Raw genomic sequence first — 23,236 nt, 5'->3', positions numbered from 1 at the left:
TGAGAAGTCCAACATGCTACCATTAGTGTTTTGACCAAGTTTTTCTTGACTTTCAGTATTCAGAAGATATGAAGCACAAAACCACTCTTTTGGAGCTTCAGAAAATGTTTACATATTTAATGGTATGTTTGAAAATTGTGAAGAAAAATTATTTAGATTATCTTTTAACAAAAAAAATCCCACTAAAATAGTGACTAAAGATTGTAGTGTTTTTGTTAAGGCTTACTGTTTTCAAGTTGATTTGTTTTTAGTTATCTCTCTTCTTTGTTATAAAGACTTTAACAATCACAGCTGAGTTATCTTTTTAATTTGTCCTTTATTTCTAGTTGTTTTTCCTATCACTGGTTGTCACAGAGTTTCTCTTGCTGTGATGAAATGCCATGACCAAAAGCAAGTTGGGGAGGAAAGGGTTTATTTGGCTTACATTTCTATGTAGTAGCCCATCACTAATGGAAGTCAGGACGGGAACTCAAACAGAGCAGGAACCTGGAGGCAGGAGTTGATGCAGACACCATGGAGGGTGCTGCTTACTAACTCATTCAGCACGCTTCCTTATAGAACCCAGGACTACAACCCAGGGATGACCCTCCCCCATCAGGTTTAGAACTGATTTAGAAGATGCCCTACAGGCTTGCCTACAACCTGATCCTTCTTTTATAAGAGGATCATTCAATTAAAAGTGCAGTTTAGCTCAAGTAAAAATGAAGTTAAGAGAGTATCTGGAAAAACATTGTTTAGCTGGGTATAGTGGAATACTGCTCCAGTTTTTGTTCTCAACTTTTTGAGCTGTGGTCTCTTATAAACCCAGGAGTTTCTGATTCTGTATAGCCAAGGCCAGCCTTGAATTCCTAATCCTTCCAAGTGCTGGGATCAGTGTTGTATTCCACTCTGTATGACTTTGTTGTTGTTCATTCAAGAATGTATTGGCCATTTCTTATTTGATATTTCTTCCCCTCTTTTCTCTCAGGAGAGTGAGTGCAAAGCATATAACCCTAGACCTTTCTGTAAAACATATACCATGGACAAGCAGCCTCTTAATACTGGGGAGCAGAAAGATATGACAGAGTTCTTTACAGATCTGATTACTAAAGTTGAAGAGATGTCTCCAGAACTGGTTAGTACCCGAATACTGAAAGATTTGTTTAAAGTTTATACATATTTGAATTTTAATCACTGACTTGGATTTGTTTTATTCTAAAGAAAAATACTGTCAAAAGCCTATTTGGAGGTGTAATTACAAACAATGTTGTGTCCTTGGTAAGTATATCTGTTTTGTTGTTGTTGTTGTCGTTATTTTATAAGGTTTTTAAAGCTTATAACAATTTGCTAATTTTTGTTTGTCACTTCATCTAGGATTGTGAACATGTTAGTCAGACTGCTGAAGAGTTTTATACTGTAAGGTGCCAGGTGGCAGATATGAAGAATATTTATGTGAGTGATACCGGACATGACTTGAGATTGTTTTATGATTTATGTATGTATATGTTGATAACAAATTCATTGTCTTGAGAAGAAATAGTTATTTTCATGTGTTTTCTTTCTTGTTTTGCTATTTAAATAAGTATTAAAGATAGACCACAAACCCGTAATTTTTCAAAGTGTGAATATATTTTAAAAGATAGAGTTCATAAGAGGAAAAATTAATTTAATTTGAATTTACTTTTTTTCAAAAAAGAAATTGATCTTTGTGCATTCTGACCAAATTTCATGCTGTAAATTATGTCAACTTCCCAATGTGGGTTTATACACAGGAATCTCTTGATGAAGTTACTATTAAAGACACTTTAGAAGGGGACAACATGTACACTTGTTCTCATTGTGGAAAGAAAGTCAGAGCTGAAAAAAGGTAATGCTTTTTGAAATGTAATTTTTATCATTTAAACCACCCAGTGAAACTAAAAGACGTTTCATAATTGTTTGTAAATGTGATGTAATTAATGTTAATAAATAATACATTAAAGTGACTCAGGTAATATTAGCTGTTTGAAGCTCAGTATTGATTGCTTAGTAACTTTTATTATCCAGTGAGCTTGAATGTTTAGGGTTGAAAGTAAGACTCTCCAGAAATCTGTGTTTCCTAAGGATAGACATGAAAGACAAGAAGAGTGATCCTCTCGTCAGTCTGCACTGATGCAGATGTCTTTGTATAGTGACTAGTTCCTAAAGAACAATAGCTAACTTTACAATATTTTTTATTTGGGAAGTACTTTCAGAATTTTACATGATTAAATTCAGTCAGTATGACATCATGTTGTAGTTAAATATAATTACTAATATCAAAATTATTTCCCGTTTAACAGTTGATGATATGGAGTAACAGAAAGATCAGAGTGAGTTCCAAATTCTGTTTTTTTTTTTTTTTTTTTTTTTTTTTTTTTTTTTTTTTTTTTTTTTTTTTTGAGACAGGGTTTCTCTGTGGTTTTGGAGCCTTTCCTGGAACTAGCTCTTGTAGACCAGGCTGGTCTCGAACTCACAGAGATCCGCCTGCCTGTGCCTCCCAAGTGCTCGGATTAAAGGCGTGCGCCACCATCGCCCGGCGAGTTCCAAATTCTGAAATTCTTGTTTCAGATAGTGTATTCAGATGAACAGATACTGGGTGACAGTGTAGTCCAGGTGGAACTGAATTCATTCTCCTGAGAATGGGTGTAAGCAGTTGACTCTTTTTAGTTTTTCGAGACAGGGTTTCTCTGGTTTTGGAGCCTGTCCTGGAACTAGCTCTTGTAGACCAGGCTGGCCTCGAACTCTCAGAGATCCGCCTGCCTCTGCCTCCCGAGTGCTGGGATTAAAGGCGTGCGCCACCACCCTCCCGGCAAGCAGTTGACTCTTAACTGAATCTTTGAAAGAAATATGAGTGGAAACTGGATTTGGGAGTTAAAATTTCAGTTCAGAAGTACTAAATTTTTTTTCTTTTAGTACTTTCTCTCTTTTTTGGGGGGGAGGGGGGAGCGTTGGTATTTTGTTTCTTCGAGACAGGTTTTTCTCTGTAGCTTTTGATCCTGTCCTGGAACTAGCTCTGTAGACCAGGCTGGCCTCAAATTCACAGAGATCTGCTTGTCTCTGCCCCCCAAGTGCTGGGGTGCTGCGATTAAAAGCGTGAACCACCACTGAGTACTTTCAAAGTGTTTTTTTTTTTTCTCTCCTTACATTACATGTATTGTCATTATTTTGGATTGCTCATGTTTTAATGCATTCATCATAAATTCTTTTACAGTTCTTTATAGAATTTCTTAGAAAATAATAATTGAGGTGCTGAGGAGATGGCTTAAAGGTTAAGAGTGCTGGCTGACTTGCCAAGATCCTGAGTTCAGTTCCCAACCACATATCTGGTGCCCTTTTCTGGTGTGCAGGCATATATTTTGACTGAACATTGTATATATAATAAATAAATCTTAAAATAATAATAGTTGGACTGCCCTCAGGTTTAAAAGAGGGGAGCCCTATGTGGCAATGGACAGATGGCTTAGTAAAGAGTTTATAATGCTCTTACCAAGGATTTTTGTTCCCTTCCCATTATCCACATTGAATGGGCCACAACTATGTGTAACTCCAGCTCTAGGTGAGCTTTTGAGGGCACCTACGTTTATGAACGTGCACCCCCCCCACATAGACATACACATTCAAGTAAACAATTAAAAATAGCATAGAGAGATGACTCAGTAGATAAGAGCACTTGGTGTTCTAGAGGACCTGAATTCAGTTCCTAGCATCCACATCCTATGGCTTTCAGTTGCCTGTATGTAAGTCCTGCTTTAGGGGCTGAGTATGCACTTCTTTAATCCCAGCCGCTGGGAGACAGGCAGGTGGATCTCTGAGGAGTTCAAGACCAGCCTTGTCTACGTAGTCCAGTTCTAGCTTAGGAGGAGGTATATAGTGAGGCCTTGTCTTCAAAAATTTAAAACCAAAAACATAACTCTAGCTTCAGGTTATCCAGTGCCCATCTGGCCCCATGGATACCCCCACATTTGGCTTGCATATATACAGGCACACTGAAATACATATAAATAAAAATGAGTCATTAAAAAAAAATCTTAAATCTAAACTACCTTTAGCAATTTAAGGAAACAATTTTATAGTCTCAGTTTTATGCATTTCTGTTCTTTCATGATTCACATATTATATCAGTTTAGATGTATATGGTTTGTGAGTGTACCATGTTTAGGGATACACATAGACATGTGTACTTGTGTATGTGGAATCCAAAGGTTAATTTTTTGTATCTCTCCATCTTGTGGGTTTTTTAATTTATTATTTATTTATTTTTTTATGACAAGCTCTCCCATTGAACATGGAGTCTGCTGATTAGGTTCCAAGGATCCTTCTCCTGTCTCTTTCTTTGCAGTGCTGGGAATATAGGCCCATGGCACTGTACCAGGGTTTAATGAATATTGGGGATGTGAACCTGAGACGGGTCTTCCTGCTTACAGAGCCTGACCAACTCTGTGATCTTCCTACCGCTTCGTCTTCCCTTTAATATTTAATTCCTTTTAGGGGCCAGCTAAAAGCATTTCTAGCCAAGTCTTAAAAAGACCTGGATTCAGCCACTAGAACCCTCACAATGACACTGAATGTATAGTGGTGTATACATCTCTCATCTCAGCACTCCTAAAGTAAGATAGGAGGAGATGGAAGAGATCCTGCATCAATAAGGTGGACAAAAATCAGACTCTTGAAATTTGTCTCTCATCCTCACACACACGCATGAATGTATACATTTATACATACATAAACTGAGCTAGCAGCCACATGAAAAACCATCATGGGCATGTGCGTTTGCTACCATAAGGCTGTGAAGCTGAAACAGGACAATGCCAGTGGCAAAAACAAGCCCTAGGTTCATTGAGAGACCCTTTCTTTAACAAAACGAAGGTGGAGGGCCTTCAAGGTACTCCGTGAGTAAAGGCTTTTTTTTTTTTGCCAAGACCTACAACCCAAGTTTGATTTTTGGGACACATCTTGTAGAAGACAAGCGCCAGCCAGTTGTCCTTTGCCCACCACACCCATGTCATGGCACATGCTCTCTCACACACATAAATAAGAGTGTGCAATATGTACACAAACTAAGATATTTTAACTATAAAAGAAATAGAATTGAGAACAATAGATGACACCCAACATCAACCCCTTGCCTCCCACAGGTGTCTGAGGGGGTAAGCAACCCCAACTACACACACACACACACACACACACACACAAATTATGTGACTTACACACACACACAAATTATGTGACTTAGAATATTATTACTTTAAGTTGAATATTAAAATAAATGTAGCACAAATATAAATAGAGCTAAGATATTTTTGAAATAGTGTATTTAACAAGTTTGTTTCTCTCCCCCCACTTCTCAGGGCATGTTTTAAGAAATTACCTCGTATACTGAGTTTCAATACTATGAGATACACATTTAATATGGTCACAATGATGAAAGAGAAAGTGAATACACACTTTTCCTTCCCTTTACGTTTGGATATGACACCCTACACAGAAGATTTTCTAATGGGAAAGAGTGACAGAAAAGATGGTAAGTTCATTTTTCTCAGTTCTCTGTTTATTGTTAAGTCTCTACCAAAATTAATCACCAAATTAATAAGGGAAATTGTTTGAATGGTTGAATGGAGAAAATGTCATTAATGTTAATTGTGTGAATGGGAAACTCTCATCAGTGTTAAAGTCAGTTACCTGATTCTCAACATTTAGGAAATATAAGAAAAAAATTTTTTCTTAGTATATTCTTAGGACTTTTTTCCCCCTATTTTTTTTTTTTTTTTTTTTTTTTTTGGTTTTTCGAGACAGGGTTTCTCTGTAGCTTTGGAGCCTGTCCTGGAACTAGCTCTTGTAGACCAGGCTGGCCTCGAACTTCCAGAGATCCACCTGCCTCTGCCTCCCGAGTGCTGGGATTAAAGGCGTGCGCCACCACCGCCCGGCCTATTTTTGCTTTTTTAGACAGGTTTTCTCTATAGCTTTGGATCCTGTCCTGGAACTCTTTCTCTGTAGACCAGGCTGACCTCGAACTCAGAGATCTACTTCCTCTGCCTCTCAAGTGCAGAGATTAAATGCATGCACCACCAACACCTGGCAGAAAAAAATTTTTATTGAAAAGGATTTTTTTTTATAGGTATGGGTGTTCTGTCTGCATGTATATCTGTTTACTATATACATACAGTACCTACAGAGGCCAGAAGAAGGCATCAGATTCCTTGCAACTGGAGTTATGGATGGTTATAATCCATGCTTTTGGTGTTGGGAATCCAACCAGGTCTTCTGGAAAAGCAGTCTCTCTTTCTATCCCAGGAAGGAAAATTTTGGTAGAGACAGTGTAATATATTTACTCACTTAGCTAGAAAATATTAGGACTCTTGACGTACCATATTCTAGGCATTTTTTTCCAGTCATTGTTTATGCCCTTGAAAAACTGAGGTCTAGGTGGTAAGTCTTATATCAAACCTGAAATTGTAATATATTACCATATGCTATCAGTGTGTCAAAGGTCTTGAGGAATTAAGACTTCCGTGAGAAAGTAGTATTTACAGAGAGATATAGAGTTGAGTAAGAAATTGAGAAGAACGGATAAATTCTTAAATACAAGGGTAGCAGAATGGTCAGTGAGACAGCCTAATGGCAGAATATTTTTGGCTTTGGGCAATAGTAACAATTTTGTTATTTGCTTTTTATTTATTGTATGACCATTAGATTGTTTTTTGTTTGTTTTGTTTTTAAAGACAGTTTCCCTATGTCCTGGAGCTGTTCTGGAACTCTGTAGACCAGGCTGGCCTCAAATTCAGTCTGTAGACCTTGCTGTCCTTGGAGTTCTGTCTTCCAAGTGCTGGGATTAAAGGCATGTGCCACCGTGCTCAGCTGGACATTAGGCTTTTAATCAGAGAAGTTTGAAAACAGAAAGTTGTTTGGATGAAAGAACGATGACTAATCTAAGGGGATGCAATTCTTGTAAACAACAATGAGTTGGCGTCTTAGATGAAAAAGTACCAACAGATAGGTGGAATTTATGAACTTAATTAACTTTTTTTTCATGTGTGCAGAGAATTGAACATAGGCCTTTATAGACGCTAGCATTCAACCAGTATAACCCCATAATTGGATGAATAAATTATTTTATTATCTCTTTGTAGTATAGACTATTCTTAAAGCAGCAGTAATAAGATAATGACAGAACCTGAAATGTTCGCTTCCCTACATATTTTAACTAGAGAGGGGTGAGGAATCATGGAAGACTGGGTTTTAACTTCAACAGTAGTTAAGAGGAATTTGAATTTATATGTTAAAGTCTCCACAAGGAAAAACTCTAAGAAAGAGTAGGTCCAAAAATAATTGTTTGAAAACTTTGATTATGTTTATCAGAGTAATTTGTTTTAAATGTTGAAGTATAAAATTGAGATTTTAGTGAATTAAGTAGCAGTGTCTTTGTTTTCACAAGTAGAAAACCACCACACTATTTCAAGCTTAATGATAATGTGCCTCAAGAGCCATAGGGCTTTTTGGGTTTTTGTTTTTTTGAGACAGCGTCTCACTATGTAGCCCTGACTCTTTGGGAAATTTCTGTCTAGCTGAGGTTGGTCTCAAACTCACAGAGATCTACCTGCCTCTGTCTCTTCCCAAGTCCTGGAACTAAGGACATCATCCATCCTACCACATGGCTTTTTAGGGCATGTTAGAAGAAGGAAGAAGCCTCTTACATATGTACTACCAAGTTCCTTGTTACATAATAATGGGTAGGGCAATTTTATATTTAAAATTTAAGAAGTCAGTATACCATCCTAACTTTTGGAAAGAGAATCCAGCCGGGCGGTGGTGGCGCATGCCTTTAATACTAGGAGGCAGAGGCAGGCGGATCTCTGTGAGTTCGAGACCAGCCTGGTCTACAAGAGCTAGTTCCAGGACAGGCTCCAAAACTACAGAGAAACCCTGTCTCGAAAAACCAAAAAAAAAAAAAAAAAAAAAAAAAAGGAAAGAGAATCCAGTTTAATCTTTAACTCCAGTGTCTAGCATTTTAATGAATATACAGTAAACATTTAGCCTCTCAGAATGAGAAATGAAAAATGTAAACTGTGAGTTATAGTCTATTTCTTCAAGAGAACTTACTAATTCTTTAAAGATAGGAGAGGAGAATACAATCACAGGTATAAAGAAATAAAAAGCTAGGGACATAACTTTCATTAGGATTTGTATTTTATAAGTTCCAGTAAGTGGGTCACATAGTAATACATTTGAAAATGCAAACAAAGTAGTCATTGTTATACATATCCTGCTTTTCATTCTTGCTCTTTTAATCAGACTGTTTTGAAAATCACAGTGAGACTTCATCTCAGCCCTGCTTCTTTGTATTTTCATGTGATGTTTTGTTACATGCATGGAGAGATCATGAATTTATAAAGGAGGTTTTCAGGACTTGGGTGATGTGTTGTACTTACTGCCAGTCTTAGCATTGCCTACATAAGCACAGTAAGGCTTCTCCGCCACTGATTTAACACTGTGGCCATTTTCTCTTTACTGAAGTTTGCTTTCTGATTTAAACTGTACACTGAAGCAAATATTCTCTGCTCCTATATTTAGGTTTTCTTTTGTGTGGGGGGGGGGTGAGGGGGGATATAGATCTCTAGACTTCTCAGATCAACTGTAATCTTTTAGTTTAGTATCTTCTGTTACCTTTTGACTTTAAAATTGTTTAGATTAGAGTGATGCCTTTATTTTTGTGGACACCAAGTTCCTAATATGTATCAGTACAGTGGCAGGAGACTAAAAGACTGAGCTCTTTTTAGGTCTTGGGATTTTGTTGATGGTGTTGTTTTTTCCTCTGTTTTTAAAAATAAAAATTTTTAAAAAGCAGGCAATACTATTTTAAAGGGCTAGTTAAGTTAAACACATAGTTTACATATCACATTTTTTCAAAAGTTAATTGTATAGTATGTTCCTTGAAGCAGTAATTGGCTGTGGCCTTGCAAGTAGTTTTTAATATACCTATTTTATATATAAAGATTTTATGCTTTTTTCTATACATAATACCTTGTAAGAAGTAATCTTAAAATGACATTGTTGTGTGTTTTAAAAATAACTTCCATTATTTCATGTAAATTAGGTTTTAAAGAAGTCAACGACCATTCCAAAGACACAGAAAGCTATGAGTATGACTTAATTGGAGTGACCGTTCATACAGGAACAGCAGATGGTGGGCATTATTATAGTTTCATCAGAGACATAGTCAATCCACATGCTTATAGAAACAATAAGTGGTAAGTCTTAAATGTTTTTCCTTTTGTTTTAAAAAAATTTCCCCCTGCTTTAAAGTACATATGTTTATGGTGGTACTTTCTTCTGATGAATTTTTTTTTTGAAGATTTATTTATTATGTATACAACATTCTGCCTCGATGTATGCCTGCACGCCAGAGGAGGACGCCAGATCTCAATACAGATGGTTGTGAGCCACCGTGTGGTTTCTGGGAATTGAACTCAGGACCCCTGGAAGAGCAGCCAGTGCTCTCAACCTCTGAGCCATCTCTCCAGCCCTGAATTTTTAGTTTTCTGAAAACTTACTTTGAAATTAGGGGAAAAAGAACATTAAATAATTTTTTTTAAACATTTTGTCCTTGTATATGTGTCTTGTCTGTTTTGGTAGGCACATTGATAGGAGGATGCATAGCGGTCCGAGAACCCCATGTTGGTTCCAAGGACCCAGTTCAGCAAGTACCTGTTGCGCCATCTTTGTGATCCAGAAAATAATTTTTTCATTGTAGGCAAATTTCAAAAAGTATAAATCAGTTCTTAAATTTATGTATGGGCCTTATATTTTGAGAATTTGATAAATGCCTTCCTTTGGAAAATGAGCTGGATAATAACAGTCTTAGAGCATGAGTCAGACAAATTGTATCCAGCGAATACAATCTGCACCTTCCTTTGTTCATTCTTCAAGGTGCTCTTTATTGAGTGTGTTCTATTTAGAGATTATGAAGGTTCTTGCACTGCTCTCCATTCTGTTCACCTACCTTGTTCCTTCTTGTTTTATCAAGTTAGTGTCAGTCACATAGTGACTGCTTTTTAGATTTGAACTGTCTTTAGGAAGCATCCCATGCATAGGGACTGTATGTGTGCTTAGGCCCTCTTCTAATTCCTTAAAACTGCTTTGAACAGAATGCGTAGCCACTAACATGATCTCCAGGCAGTTAGTAGAATAGTTAGTTGTATTTTGCTCTTATTTCTGATTCTCTGAGACATCGTGGCCAAAAGTGTCCTTTTTTTTTAAAAATAGAAAATAGTATCATTTCCACCCTTTTGTTTTTCTCCTTCCAACCTCTCCCATGTAGTTTTTTGTTCACTTGGTTATTTTTCCTTGAGTTTATTGAGTTGTTTTGTTCATATATTTTAAAATGATGTCTGTATCTTAGTGATAAATTTCTTAATCTTTCCTATCTAATTGTTTTATGTGTTAAATTCTAAGCATACGTTCTAATTTTATTTATTTATTTTTTCAAGACAAGGTTTCTGTAGCTTTAGTGGCTGTCCTGGAACTAGCTTTTGTATACCAGGCTGGCCTCGAACTCACAGAGATCTGCCTCTGCCTCCCAAGTGCTGGGATTAAAGGCATGCACCACCACCGCCCAGTCCAGATTGTATATTCTAGCATGTGTGTGGTAAGAATGGAACTCAGTACCTCACATATATATGTAAGGCAAATCCCAATTTCTAGAATAGAGATATAAAAATAAGAATGTATTAGAATTTACCTCATCTAATAATATGACTAATACATCTGTGTCTTTTTTTTTAAGGAGTAGACACTATGCAGAGATTCTACTACAGTCACATGTGTTCTGTTGTAGGTATCTTTTTAATGATGCTGAGGTAAAACCTTTTGATTCTGCTCAACTTGCCTCTGAATGCTTTGGTGGTGAGATGACGGTAAGTTTGATTTAGTAATTGTAACTGGTTTATGAATTTGCAGTTTTCATAAAATGAAGTAGCAGACTCACTTTACATCATTATACCTGATTTAATTCAAACTAAGATTTATTTGTTATGTGTTTGCTGTATATATCAGATACTAAGAAATATTTAAATTTATTATTTCTGCCTTCAACCATAGTTTTATAAAGAAGGTAAGATTAGATAAGATTAAATCATAAGCCAGAAATTGAATTACAGTGATAGAATAATTAGATTAAACATACCAGATATTCAAAAAGTCCTTGCTATTAGAGCGAAAAGAATTTACCCTTTACTGACATAATCTGGAAAATCTTTTGGTTTTTTTGTTTGTTTGTTTTTGTTGTTTTTTGGGGGGTTTTTTTAGATTTTTTTTGAGACAGGGTTTCTCTGTGTAGCTTTGGAGCCTGACCAGGCTGGTCTCGAATTCACGGAGATCTACCTGCCTCTGCCTCTCAAGTGCCAGTGTTGCTGGGCAGTGAAGAAACAATTATTTCAAATTATTCAAAATCAACTTCCTCATGTAAGATTTTCCAGAGTATAAATTAGGCGGTGTTGGTGCACGCCTTTAATCCCAGCACTTGAGAGATAAACCAATTATTTCTCTTCTGATATCTTTGTTTAACATCTTTTTCATGGCAGGGCGGTGGTGGCACACGCCTTTAATCCCAGCACTCGGGAGGCAGAGGCAGGCGGATCTCTGTGAGTTCGAGGCCAGCCTGGTCTACAAGAGCTCATTCCAGGACAGGAACCAAAAAGCTACGGAGAAACCCTGTCTCAAACTTAAAAAAAAAACAAAACATTTTTTCATGTATATACTCTATGTATATATTGTATGTCCATTTCATATTCAGAAAGTTACAGCTTTGAAGCTCAAACTTGATTTTCAAAGTAATTTGATAAGTATTTTGAAAAAAAATTTAAGTTTGAGGGTCCGTTTATTTGGTTTTGAGAAATTATATAGCAGGCAAGCAATGGCAGTCTTGGTATCTGCAAGAAGGAAGGCAGAGATGACAGTCATCTTCTGAGCCCTTTTGAATTTGTGTCAGCAGCGGACATCTGCAAACAGCCATGAAAATAGGGAATGGGGAAATGTTCAGAGAAAACAATGTCAGGGCCAGCATTCTTAACACTTTGACTAATATTAAAACAAGAGATACAAAGGAGAAAAGGTATTTTTTAATCAAAAATATTTTTGGCTATCATATTCATAATTATATTTGGTACTTATTTCCATTTAACATATTCAGAAAAAGTAGGCCCATACTACCTGTCTTCTTGCTATGTTTTTACTGGTTTTGTTTTATTGTTGTTACAACAACATTCTTCGTCACAGTTTTGTGGTATTCAGCATCTTAAAAGACGTGTACAATCATGTTAGGATATGCCAGTTAAATTTGTGCAGTGCATAGAACTGTTTTTGGATGGCTGCAGTGGATCAAACCATGACTTTGTATGTGCTAGGCAACTGCTTTATTAATGCGTTGTATCTATACCTCCAGGTGAATGGTTTTGTTATTGTATATCTGTGTGTATGTGTGTTACTGGTTATTAAGAGGGCCTTGTACATGTTAAACAAGTTCTCTAACATTGGATTACATCCCCATCCCATGTACATAGGATTTATATGAATTCATTGTTATTTTAAAGTTATTTGCAAGCTTACTTTGAAGTATTACGTAGGTGTTTACAAAGTAATGTATGTATAAATCTAAGTGATTTTTTTTTTTTTTTTACAGACAAAAACCTATGATTCGGTTACAGATAAATTTATGGATTTCTCCTTTGAAAAGGTGATCATCTTTTTTCATATGGAATAATTTAATACTGCATATTATCTAATTTTAAATTATAATTTGTTAAAAATTAAAATGTTTTCCTTTTGCTTCATAAAGACACATAGTGCATATATGCTGTTTTACAAACGCATGGAACCAGAGGAAGAAAATGGCAGAGAATACAAATTTGATGTTTCATCAGAGTTACTAGAGGTAAAAATTAATTTGGTTTTTAGCAACAGTTTAAATTGTGTTAGGTGTTTATGCAATAGATACTTTTGAAAAAAATGAATGAAAACAAGTAGTGCAACATTAATATCTGCAATCCCAGTTAGATCTTATATTTACAAAAAGGTCAAGGCAATACTGACTTATGATTGCATGAAAAAGTATATATGAGGTGCTAGAAGAAATGGCTCAGCAGTTAAGAGTGCTTGCTGCTCTTGCCAACGATCCACCATCCTTGACAAGGAGCTCACAGCCAGCAGTGACTGAAACTCCATGGGTTCCAACACCTTCTTCTGGATTCTGAAGCTATCTGGACTTGTACGTACACATTGCCTCCAAACGTACTTACACACACATACATACACTCATTCACACTCATAACACACACTCCAGCCCCTCAAATTTTCTTAAGCAAAACAGTGTTTATTGATGTATTTAGTAACTGAAAGAAGACATATTGCTGTGATGTTTAGTGAGTTGATGAAGAAACTTGAACTTGAGATTAAATAATTATTTATTAAAACTATTAGGGAAGTTTTGAAAAAATCAGTTTTAATATTGAAGCATACAGTTAAACATGGTTTACTGATGAGGTACAAAAAGGACCATCAAGGAAATAAGGTGACTGATTTATGAAGCAGAAATACAAGCACTGACTATTTTGGATCTTGGAGACATACTAGGCTTATTTCCAGAGCATAGAATTATGACAGAGAGCCTGGCTCTTTGTAGATAACTAGAAATAAAAATGGATCTAGAAAGAAATTTGAAATGGGACTTTGTTGCTGTTAAGGCTTTTAATAAGACAGGTATGTCATGACTCCTTAGCTTTGTATACTCCTTAGCATTGTAGGGTCTAGAGACGCTCAAAGCCTATGAAGTACTAGGTATTCTCTGAGCAAACCTGAACAAGAGCCCTAAGAAAACAGGCTAGGAAGGTGGTTAGAGATAGTTGAATAGTGGAGAATTAATGACACTGTCAGTTCAGATTGAGCCTACCCACTAAATATGGTGCTATAAGCCTGTAATACCAACACTAAGGAGGATGTGCAGAGGATTGCTGTGATTTTAAGGCTTACTATAGTTTCAGATCGTGTCTAAAATATTAAAACTAGAAAAGAAAATGAGCATACCATCTTTAGTTTCAAGATACTTATAGAAGCACATGGCTAAAAAAGACAGCTAGTAAGAGAAATATATCAAACAGAAGTTTGTTTTATATAATTTTGTGAGGCTGAGGGCATGAGCTCAGTGGTAAAGCACATGTATAGGATGCACAAGGCTCCTACCACCAAAATATACTGTTAGTGTGGAGCTGTCTGAAAAAGGCTGGAAGCATTCTTAGAGTTTTCCAGGGAATAAGGGTATTCAAAAATAGCAGCATTGTTCTACTTGGCTTCATATCAGAAATAGTTGTTTGTTTGTTTGTTTTTAATGTCTAAATTTTATTTTTTCCCCCTGAGACAGGGTTTTTCTGTGTTGCTCTCGCTGTCATGGAAATGGCCTTCAACTCACAGAAATCTGCCTGCCTTTGCCTCCCAAGTACTGGGATTAAAGACATATGCCATCACTACCCTGTTACTGTCAAATTTAAACATTGCTTGCTCTTTTTTTGAGACAGGGTTTCTCTGTAGCTTTGGAACATGTCTTTGCCTCCCAAGTGCTAGGATTAAAGGCATGTGCTACTACCGCCTGGCCATTGCTTGCTCTGGAAAACTATCTTTGTCAAAATGTGGTATGATGTATGTTTTCTTACTTTTATGTATTTGCTCTTTAGACAAGATTTCAGAGCTCATACTTCTAAGTCCTTATAAATAATGTTAAAAACCTGTGATCACTGACATGGTCAAACAAATAACAGCTTTTTAAAGGGCAGGTTTTGGGGCTAGAGCAATGGCTTAGTGGTTAAGAACACTTTTTACTGTGAGTTTAAGGCCAGCCCAGTCTACAAAGTGAGTACCAGGACAGCAATGGCAATTACACACAAAAACCCTGTCTTGAGAAACTAACAAAACAAAACAAAACACACTTGTTGTTCTTACAGAGGATCTGGATTTGGCTTTCAACACCCTCTATTGGAATCCATGAGCAAGAAGGACACAAATGGTGTACATATATGCATGCGTATACACACAAACAAAATAGAATAAAAAAATTTTAAAAAGGGGGTTAGGTTTAGGAACCACCCTAAGATTTTTTAAAAATATTTTCATGTATGTATTTTGCCTGCATTTATGTATGTACCATGTGTGTACCTGGTGCCTGCGGAGGTCAGGAAGCATTGGCTTTACCAGAACTGGATTTACGAATGATTATCAGCTACCAGGTTCCTCAAAAGAACAATAAATGTTGTTAATGGCTGAGCTACCTCTCAAACCCTAGAAAGTCAACATGAATTTTAAATCCATATTTTTTGTTTGTTAAATTTGTGTTTTTTTTTGGATTATATTGTTTCTTGTTGTTAAACTAAAATATTAAAATACATTTAATAAACTGCTTTCTGATAAATGCTGACTTTTTTTTTCCTTCCAGTGGATTTGGCATGATAACATGCAATTTTTACAAGACAAAAACATTTTTGAACACACTTACTTTGGGTAAGTTTGGATAAATTTTGTCTTCTTTTTTTCTATTTCTAAAGAAAGTCTTATGTAATAATTTAAGTAACACATTTTTAAATTCCAGGTTCATGTGGCAGCTGTGCAGTTGTATTCCAAGTACATTACCAGATCCTAAAGCTGTGTCCCTAATGACAGCAAAGGTGATGATAAACTTAAGACAGTTTTGTTAGATTTATTGCTTTGTAGTAATTGGCTTTCTTGCTTAATTGAATTTTTTTTTTTTTACAGTTAAGTACTTCTTTTGTTTTAGAGACATTTATTCATTCAAAAGAGAAGGTATGTGTTTTTGTTCTATGGATTTTTATGTCCATTACATTTTAAATTATGTTTGGTGTTTATTATCATTGGTTAAAATCTTGGCTTTTTTCTTTTCCCTTTTTAGCCAACAATGCTTCAGTGGATTGAACTACTGACCAAACAGTTTAATAATAGCCAAGCAGCCTGTGAGGTAAGATGACAACAAACATTGCACAGTTTAAAAATCTCTTGATAAGGAAATTTCTTTTTTGTTCTTTTTAATTTTAATTGAGATGATGCAGGAAACTTGTTTTTATCTGTTGTGAATCTTGAGTGCTCCTTGTAAGTTGTTCCTAATATTTGTCCCTTAGAAAGTTATAGCTTATATTTCAAAACTGTTATAAAGACTTGAGTATTCATTTTTATAGTCTTTGTGTTGCATAAATATAAAGATAATTTTATTCTGGGCGTGATTGTGCACAACAGTAATCCCAGCACACATCTGGGAAAAACAGGACAATAATCATGAGTTAAGTCCGGTCTGCACCCTGTCTGTCTGTCTGTCTGTCTGTCTGTCTGTCTGTCTGTCTGGTGCATTCAGCGTTTACATTGAGTTACATCATAAGACTGCCTCTCTTTTTCTGCCTTCACTGTACTGGGCTTATAGGTATACACCACCATGCCTGGCTGATGATTGTGTTTTGAATTCTGGGCCTAACATGCTATACAGATGTTCTGAGCTAAACTCTCATCCCCAGATAGTCTTTTTACCCTTTTTGGTCTTAATTCAATTTGTATCCCCTATCTTGGAGGTATAATTGATAAATACAAAGTGTACACAATTAAGATGTAAAATACAATGGTTTATGATACGTGTGTACATTGTAAAATATTTACCACAATCAAATTAATAAATTGATGACCATGTAGATAATATTTGTGTTATGTATGAATGAAAATACTTTAGGTATGCTTTTAGCAAGTTTGAGTAAACAATTCAGTGTTAATAACCCGTTTTCTGTACTGTATGTAGTTCCCCTAGAATTTATTTCTTCTATAACCAGAACTTTGCTCACTTGAGCCGAAACCATCCCATTTTTTCTACTCCTCACTTAACTTGCTTTTTTGTTTATTTGATTGATTGGTTGATTTATGTTCTGTTGTGTATCTTTGCTGGCTTTGAACTAAAGGCAATCATCTTCTCTTCATTTCCTGAATACTGGAATTATAGTTGCTTCCCACCACACTGAGCCCTTAACTACTTTAAATTTTAATATAAAATAACATATTTAGGAGCTAGCAAGATGGCTAATGGCACTTGCTGCACAAGCCTCAGGACCTGAATTCAATCCCAAGAAACCACATCAAGATGGAAGGAAAGAACCTTCTCCTGAGCCCATCTTACTCCCACATCTCTACAAACACACAGCATACACACATACGTGCAGAATGGTAGTACACACACAAAAACCCCATATGTGTCCTGGTAGATCAATTTATGCCCACTCTTATTTCCTCACCATTGTATGAAAACTGTGTTCCTAGAGATAATTTACTAATAGCACCGAAGTGCCATCTTAATATAATCTTTGGGGCCTAGGAGAGATGGCTCATCAGGTAGAGAGCACCAACTCCTTTTCTGGAGGACCTGGGTTCAAATCCCAGCACTCACACAATAGCTCCTAACTGTCTGTAATTACAAGATCTGACACCTTCACACAGACATACATGCTGGCAAAAAAAAAAAAAAACAAAAAAACAACAATGCTTATAAAATATAATAAAAATAAATAATATAATTTTCTGTTAACAACCAAAAAAGTATAAACCTTTCTAGTAATGCAAGGTTTTAGTTCTTTTTTAGATATGCGAGATAGTGGCATAGTACATATAAGATGAAATTAGTTGAAGACTTTTGCTTTCTTATATCCTTTGTAGTTTTAGCTTTTAAACTTTTTTTATTTTTATTTACTGTGTAGTGTTCTGTCTGCATATATGCCTACTCGCCAGAAGGGGGCACTAGATCTCATTACAGATGGTTGTGAGCCACCATGTGGTTGCTGGGAATTGAACTCAGGACCTCAGGAAGAGTAGTCAGTGCTCTTAATCTCTGAGCCATCTCTCCAGCCCTAGTTTTAGCTTTTATTGGTACAAAAGACAACCTGAACATCAAATTTCAAAAAAAAAACATTTTAAGTAAAATATGGGGAAAATTCAAAATGAAAGGTTGCTTTGCCTGCTACCCAACTTCCACAAAGAGTAACTTTACATCCTAAAGCTCTTCTCTGATGTCTTCTTTTAGCAGATATGTTTACACATCAAACTCAGAAATCATATCTTTTGTTTTTGGTTGGTTTTGGTTTTTCTAGACAGGGTTTCTCTGTGTAGTCCTAGCTGCCCTGGAACTAGCTATGCGGACCAAGGTGTCCTCAAGCATAGAGATCCACTGTCATCTACCACCTGAGTGCTGGAATTAAAGGATTCATATCTTTAATAATTAATATTCAGTATATGTGTCTAACAGATGGGAACTTAAAAAAACTCTAATCAGAATTCAGTTTCTTTCTTTGATCAGAATTCAGCAGTTTCTTTACTTTCAGCATTACATTTTTTCATGATTAGTTTTCTCTGTTGGCAACAAAGTGTTTTCAGTTGGTTTGAATTTGTGTTCTGACAAGTCTACATTTTACTTTTCTCTTAAATCTCCTTTTATCTATCACAGTTACTTTTTCCTCTATGCTGCTTTCTATTCCTTTTCTTTAAGTACCCCAGATTGCCTTCTTGTACAATAATGAATTGACATCTGTGGAGCCCTATAATGAAGTCATCCTTAGTATTTTAGATTTAACATTTTGTAATAATTTAATAAGCAGTTAAAATGATGGAATCATCAAGTAAATATCCTTATGTGGGTTTTGCTTCATTTAATAAGTATTGTGTGAATATTAAATCATGTTCTATTGTTTTACAGTGGTTTTTAGACCGCATGGCTGATGATGACTGGTGGCCGATGCAGATACTAATTAAATGTCCTAATCAAATTGTGAGACAGGTAAGGAAAGATATCTTTAAAAAAGAAGTGGCTTTTAGTTTATTTAAAATTGGCTTATAAATGACATTGAAAATAATTTACAGTTCCAGGACAGGAACCAAAAGCTACAGAGAAACCCTGTCTTGAAAATCCAAAAAAAAAAAAAAAGAAAGAAAATAATTTACAAAGCCTTGTCTCCTATCATAGAAGTCATTTGCTTTTGTTTTCATCAGCTCTTTTAACACTAATTGCCACTATGAATTGACAGGAACTTTGTCCTTTATATAAGACCAGCTATTACTGCCAGCTTTTCTCATCCTTACAGAGTCTGCCTAGAATATTGTAGTGACCTACGAAATTACATGAATAGGATAAATTAATTCTTGTGCCAAAAGAATTGCAAAATGGATCATTTTTTTTTTTTGCTTAATTCATGAATATTTAAACATTGTTTTATAGTCATGTTTGGTATATCCAAAGATTAATCTGAACTATGCCACTTGACAGTTGTTATTAAGGATAGTTCTTTTGTTATGAGGATTAGCAGTCTTCTGTGTAGTCAGAAAATTTCCTAGTAATGAGCTTTAAAAGTATAGTTTTGACAAGTCTTATTCTGTAAAATTCACTCAGAACTATCCATCACCTTCAAAAGAATCTCTAGTGGTTTCCTCCTATTTTGTCCTCATGGTTTCGGCTTATAACTACTGCTCTGCTCTTCATTCCTATGGATTGTCCTGTTTTCAACATTGTCTGTAGAGTCATGGTGGCTTTTTGTATTACTGGCCGCTTTGACTTAATCTTCTCAGTATACAATATTAAAGTGTATGTCTGGAAGTGGATATTCTGACTCCTGCCTCTAGTGGTCACAGGAGGCTTAGTTAGGAGGATTGCCATGAGTTTGAGAGCAACCTGGGCTACAGTGCAACTTGTTAACAAACAGAAAAAAAGTATCCATACTTCATCTCTTTTCCCCCCACCAGCAATAGTCCATCAACTGCATTAACATATTTTGTTTATCTGTTCATTAGATGAACATTGACTGCATTAACATTGTCTTTATCTATTCATTGGATGCACATTTAAGATTTCTTTTTGTTTTATTGAGCAGTCCGACTTGGAACTCACTAGGTAGACAGACCAGGCTGACCTGAAACTTGCAGCGGTCCTTGTGTTTCTGCCTACAGAGTGCCAGGGTTATAAGGGTGGGGTACCACATACAGCTTTATTGCTATTTTCTGACTATTTTGGATGCAGATGTAGCCGTTTGCCTATAAGATTTTGTTTTGATCTATATTTTAATTTTGTTCTCCATATCTTTGAAAAATGGGTTGCTAGTAACATTCTTAGATTTAACGTGTTTAGTTTTACCACAGAGACTGCACCACTGTGTTTCTCTCCACTGTATTCTTCTCCTCATGTGCCCCAGCTGGGAAAGTATCATTATCTATATTCCTGAAACCAATAGTTTGAATTGTCTCTCTTATCATAAATCTGAATTTTTAAAAATAATTTTCTGGTGCTGAGGAATTGTACCCAGGGCACTGGGGCCCAAGTCAAGAACTCAAAAACGGCACCCGGGAGCATGCTGTGTTAGCTAACGGGCTACGCGCTTGAGTCGGGAGCAAAATAGCCTGATGTTGGACGCCAATAGTGAGATTCACTTCACCTTTGAGCGATCCCTGCAGTCTCTGTTATTGCTCAAATAAGGTCTTACTACCTAAAGTACAGAGTGACTTCCAGTGTACGGTTCTCATGCTTTTGCCTCCTGTCCTAAGATTACAGCAAACGCCAACACCTAGACATGCTTCATTTGTAGTGTCTGTTACCTTATGTGAGTTTCTTCTTTAAAGATGTTTCAGCGTTTATGTATCCATGTGATTCAGAGATTGAGACCTGTGCATGCTCATCTCTATCTACAACCAGGAATGGAAGACGGGTAAGAAATCCTTTTAGAAAAAAGACTTTTAAATATCTATAAGGTTATATTTGTGTTGTGCTATAAAAAATTTGTCTCCAATAATGCATGTCAAGAAAGGAACACTATTTGTGAAATTTTCATTAAGTGCCTCTTTAGGATTCTCAACAGCTGACTTTTTGTATGGAGTGATGTAGTCTCAGTAGCAGGAACATAAATAACTACTTCCATAATTGAAGTTGGTATTTGTTTCACAAAATTAATGGATGTAAGTTGCAGTTTAAAGATTGTTCTCCTATCATGGTGATTAATGCTTTAATCCCAGCATTAGGCAGAAGCAGGCTAATCTCTATGAGTTTGTGCCAGCCTGATCTATAAAGCCATTTCCATACCAGCCAGGGCCACACAACCAGACCTTGTCTCATAAAACAAAAAAGAGTAGTTTCATCCCAGATAGTATCTGTCTGCAGATTTATTGTGTTCTATAAGGTGTATTTGTTTTTGTTTTTTATTTTTTTCCAGGTCAGATGATATGGATGCCTCAGTAGAAGATATTGGTGGTCGTTCATGTGTCACTCGTTTTGTTAGAACTCTGTTGTTAATTATGGAACATGGTGTCAAACCTCACAGCAAACATCTTACAGAGTATTTTGCTTTCCTTTATGAATTTGCCAAGATGGGTGAAGAAGAGGTAAGGCTAATTCTTAATTCGTTTGTTTGTTTTTAATTATATTCCCTTTTAGCATGTCCAATTCGTTTTTTATTTAAAAATTTAAATCACTTGTTTTTAGAGCCAGTTTCTGCTTTCATTGCAAGCCATATCTACAATGGTACATTTCTATATGGGAACCAAAGGACCTGAAAATGTAAGTACAGTTTTGTTATATGTCAGTGCAACAGAGGCCATGCGTCTAGTCGTTCACATCATGCATAGTCACAGTCCTAGAAACCTCTGAAGTCCCTTCTGTCTTTTTGTTTGGTAATGTTAAGGGTTCTAGATTCATTGGTCTTGGTACTGATACTTTAGTGCATATACCAAGTAGGAAAACAAATTTTATTAGTAGGTGTGGAACAAAGTAATAGACTTCATCCTGGCAGCCACAATTTAACCATGGCATCTGTGAAGCCGTGTGCTGTTTGCATTCATGGGTTTGGTGGTTGTGCTTCACTTTTTTGTCAGTTTTCTGAAAGTTTTAGTAGCTGGCCAATTTAATTCTATTGTGACTGCTACATTGGATTGGATTTTGTGACCTACTTGTAATATGTCATTTAATCCTTCTCATTTGCTTAAGAGTACAGTTTGTTTCACCATAATACATAAGAGGCAATTGAAGCTTAGAGAATTTGGCTTGTTTTAGATCACAGTAATTTGGGTTTTGATCTGTGGTAAAACTGCTGCTTCTTAAAGTTCATGAGTTGGTTTTAATCCAGTTCCAGCCTGTATGGCTACCTGTTTTGACTGTTTTTCTTCTTCTTGCCCTCTCTCCCTCCTTCCATCTTTTTTTTTGTTTGTTTGTTTTTTTTGTTTTTCAAGACAGGGTTTCCTCTGTGGTTTTGGAGCCTGTCCTAGAACTAGCTCTTGTAGATCAGGCTGGCCTCGAACTCACAGAGATCCACCTGTCTCTGCCTCCCAAGTGCTGGGATTAGAGGCGTGCGCCACCACCGCCTGGCTCCTTCCTTTTATATTAAGATAGGATCTTGTTATGTATTCTAGACTCACCTCAGATTTATTAATCTCTTGTCTTAGACAATTGACTACTACCATTCCTGATAGTCTCTTGCGTTTCAGAGCTGGAGTGAATTTCTCTCTGAAATATCTGCTACTTTAAATCATCTAGAAACTACAAATTAAGATTGTTTTGTATGTGTGATTGGCATTTTATTCAGTAGGAAATACTCCTATTATATTCATAATTTTTTATATTAATTAATCATCCAAAGAGGTTGATTGAAATAAAACAAAAGTTATTAAAGGGTTTATCTGGGATGAATAGTTTTGAGAGCTATTGTTCTGTGTAGTTCCTCCAACCTATCTAAAAGTGTCCTGATTGTCACTTCGGCTGTATCATGTTAGGTTTTGACCTTCGAATGATTTTTTTTTTTCCTTATGCATGCTCTTGCCATATCTTTCTGGTAGTTATATTAAAATAAGTCAACTGTTTTCAATATGATATTAAGACTAATAGCATATTAAAATTAAATCTTGTTCCAATTAGCCTCAAGTTGAAGTATTGTCAGAGGAAGAAGGGGAAGAAGAGGAAGAAGAAGAAGATATACTCTCTCTGGCAGAAGAAAAGTACAGACCCGCTGCCCTTGAAAAGATGATAGCTTTAGTTGCTCTTTTGGTTGAACAGTCTCGCTCAGAAAGGTGAAATGTTTCAACATTCAAAATGCTTACAGCGTGTTTGGTTTTATTCTTTATACATAATTGTTCTATCACTTCGGTTTTTATTACATAAATCTTTTTAAATAATAATATCACTTCAACTCTT

The 23,236-nt window shown here is 36.0% G+C and overlaps 1 protein-coding gene across 3 annotated transcripts in view; it reads left to right on the top strand.

Annotated features, from left to right (window-relative positions):
- Window positions 1-23,236, top strand: part of Usp34 (ubiquitin specific peptidase 34) — a 193,680-nt gene that overhangs the window by 138,075 nt on the left and 32,369 nt on the right. For all 3 annotated transcript variants that reach the window (XM_057771237.1, XM_057771236.1, XM_057771235.1), the window contains 19 exons: window positions 57-122; window positions 968-1,114; window positions 1,201-1,257; window positions 1,354-1,431; window positions 1,752-1,846; window positions 5,349-5,521; window positions 9,092-9,245; window positions 10,832-10,910; window positions 12,674-12,727; window positions 12,830-12,925; window positions 15,473-15,537; window positions 15,626-15,701; window positions 15,790-15,837; window positions 15,944-16,009; window positions 18,770-18,850; window positions 20,680-20,765; window positions 21,267-21,435; window positions 21,536-21,610; window positions 22,961-23,112. In XM_057771237.1, the coding sequence (XP_057627220.1) occupies window positions 57-122; window positions 968-1,114; window positions 1,201-1,257; window positions 1,354-1,431; window positions 1,752-1,846; window positions 5,349-5,521; window positions 9,092-9,245; window positions 10,832-10,910; window positions 12,674-12,727; window positions 12,830-12,925; window positions 15,473-15,537; window positions 15,626-15,701; window positions 15,790-15,837; window positions 15,944-16,009; window positions 18,770-18,850; window positions 20,680-20,765; window positions 21,267-21,435; window positions 21,536-21,610; window positions 22,961-23,112 (1,817 nt within the window). The remainder of the gene's footprint in view (window positions 1-56; window positions 123-967; window positions 1,115-1,200; window positions 1,258-1,353; window positions 1,432-1,751; window positions 1,847-5,348; window positions 5,522-9,091; window positions 9,246-10,831; window positions 10,911-12,673; window positions 12,728-12,829; window positions 12,926-15,472; window positions 15,538-15,625; window positions 15,702-15,789; window positions 15,838-15,943; window positions 16,010-18,769; window positions 18,851-20,679; window positions 20,766-21,266; window positions 21,436-21,535; window positions 21,611-22,960; window positions 23,113-23,236) is intronic.

The sequence above is a fragment of the Chionomys nivalis genome, chromosome 6, assembly GCF_950005125.1.
Source record: "Chionomys nivalis chromosome 6, mChiNiv1.1, whole genome shotgun sequence".
NCBI classification, from domain to species: Eukaryota; Metazoa; Chordata; class Mammalia; order Rodentia; family Cricetidae; genus Chionomys; species Chionomys nivalis.
This window is presented reverse-complemented; position numbering and strand designations above follow the sequence as displayed.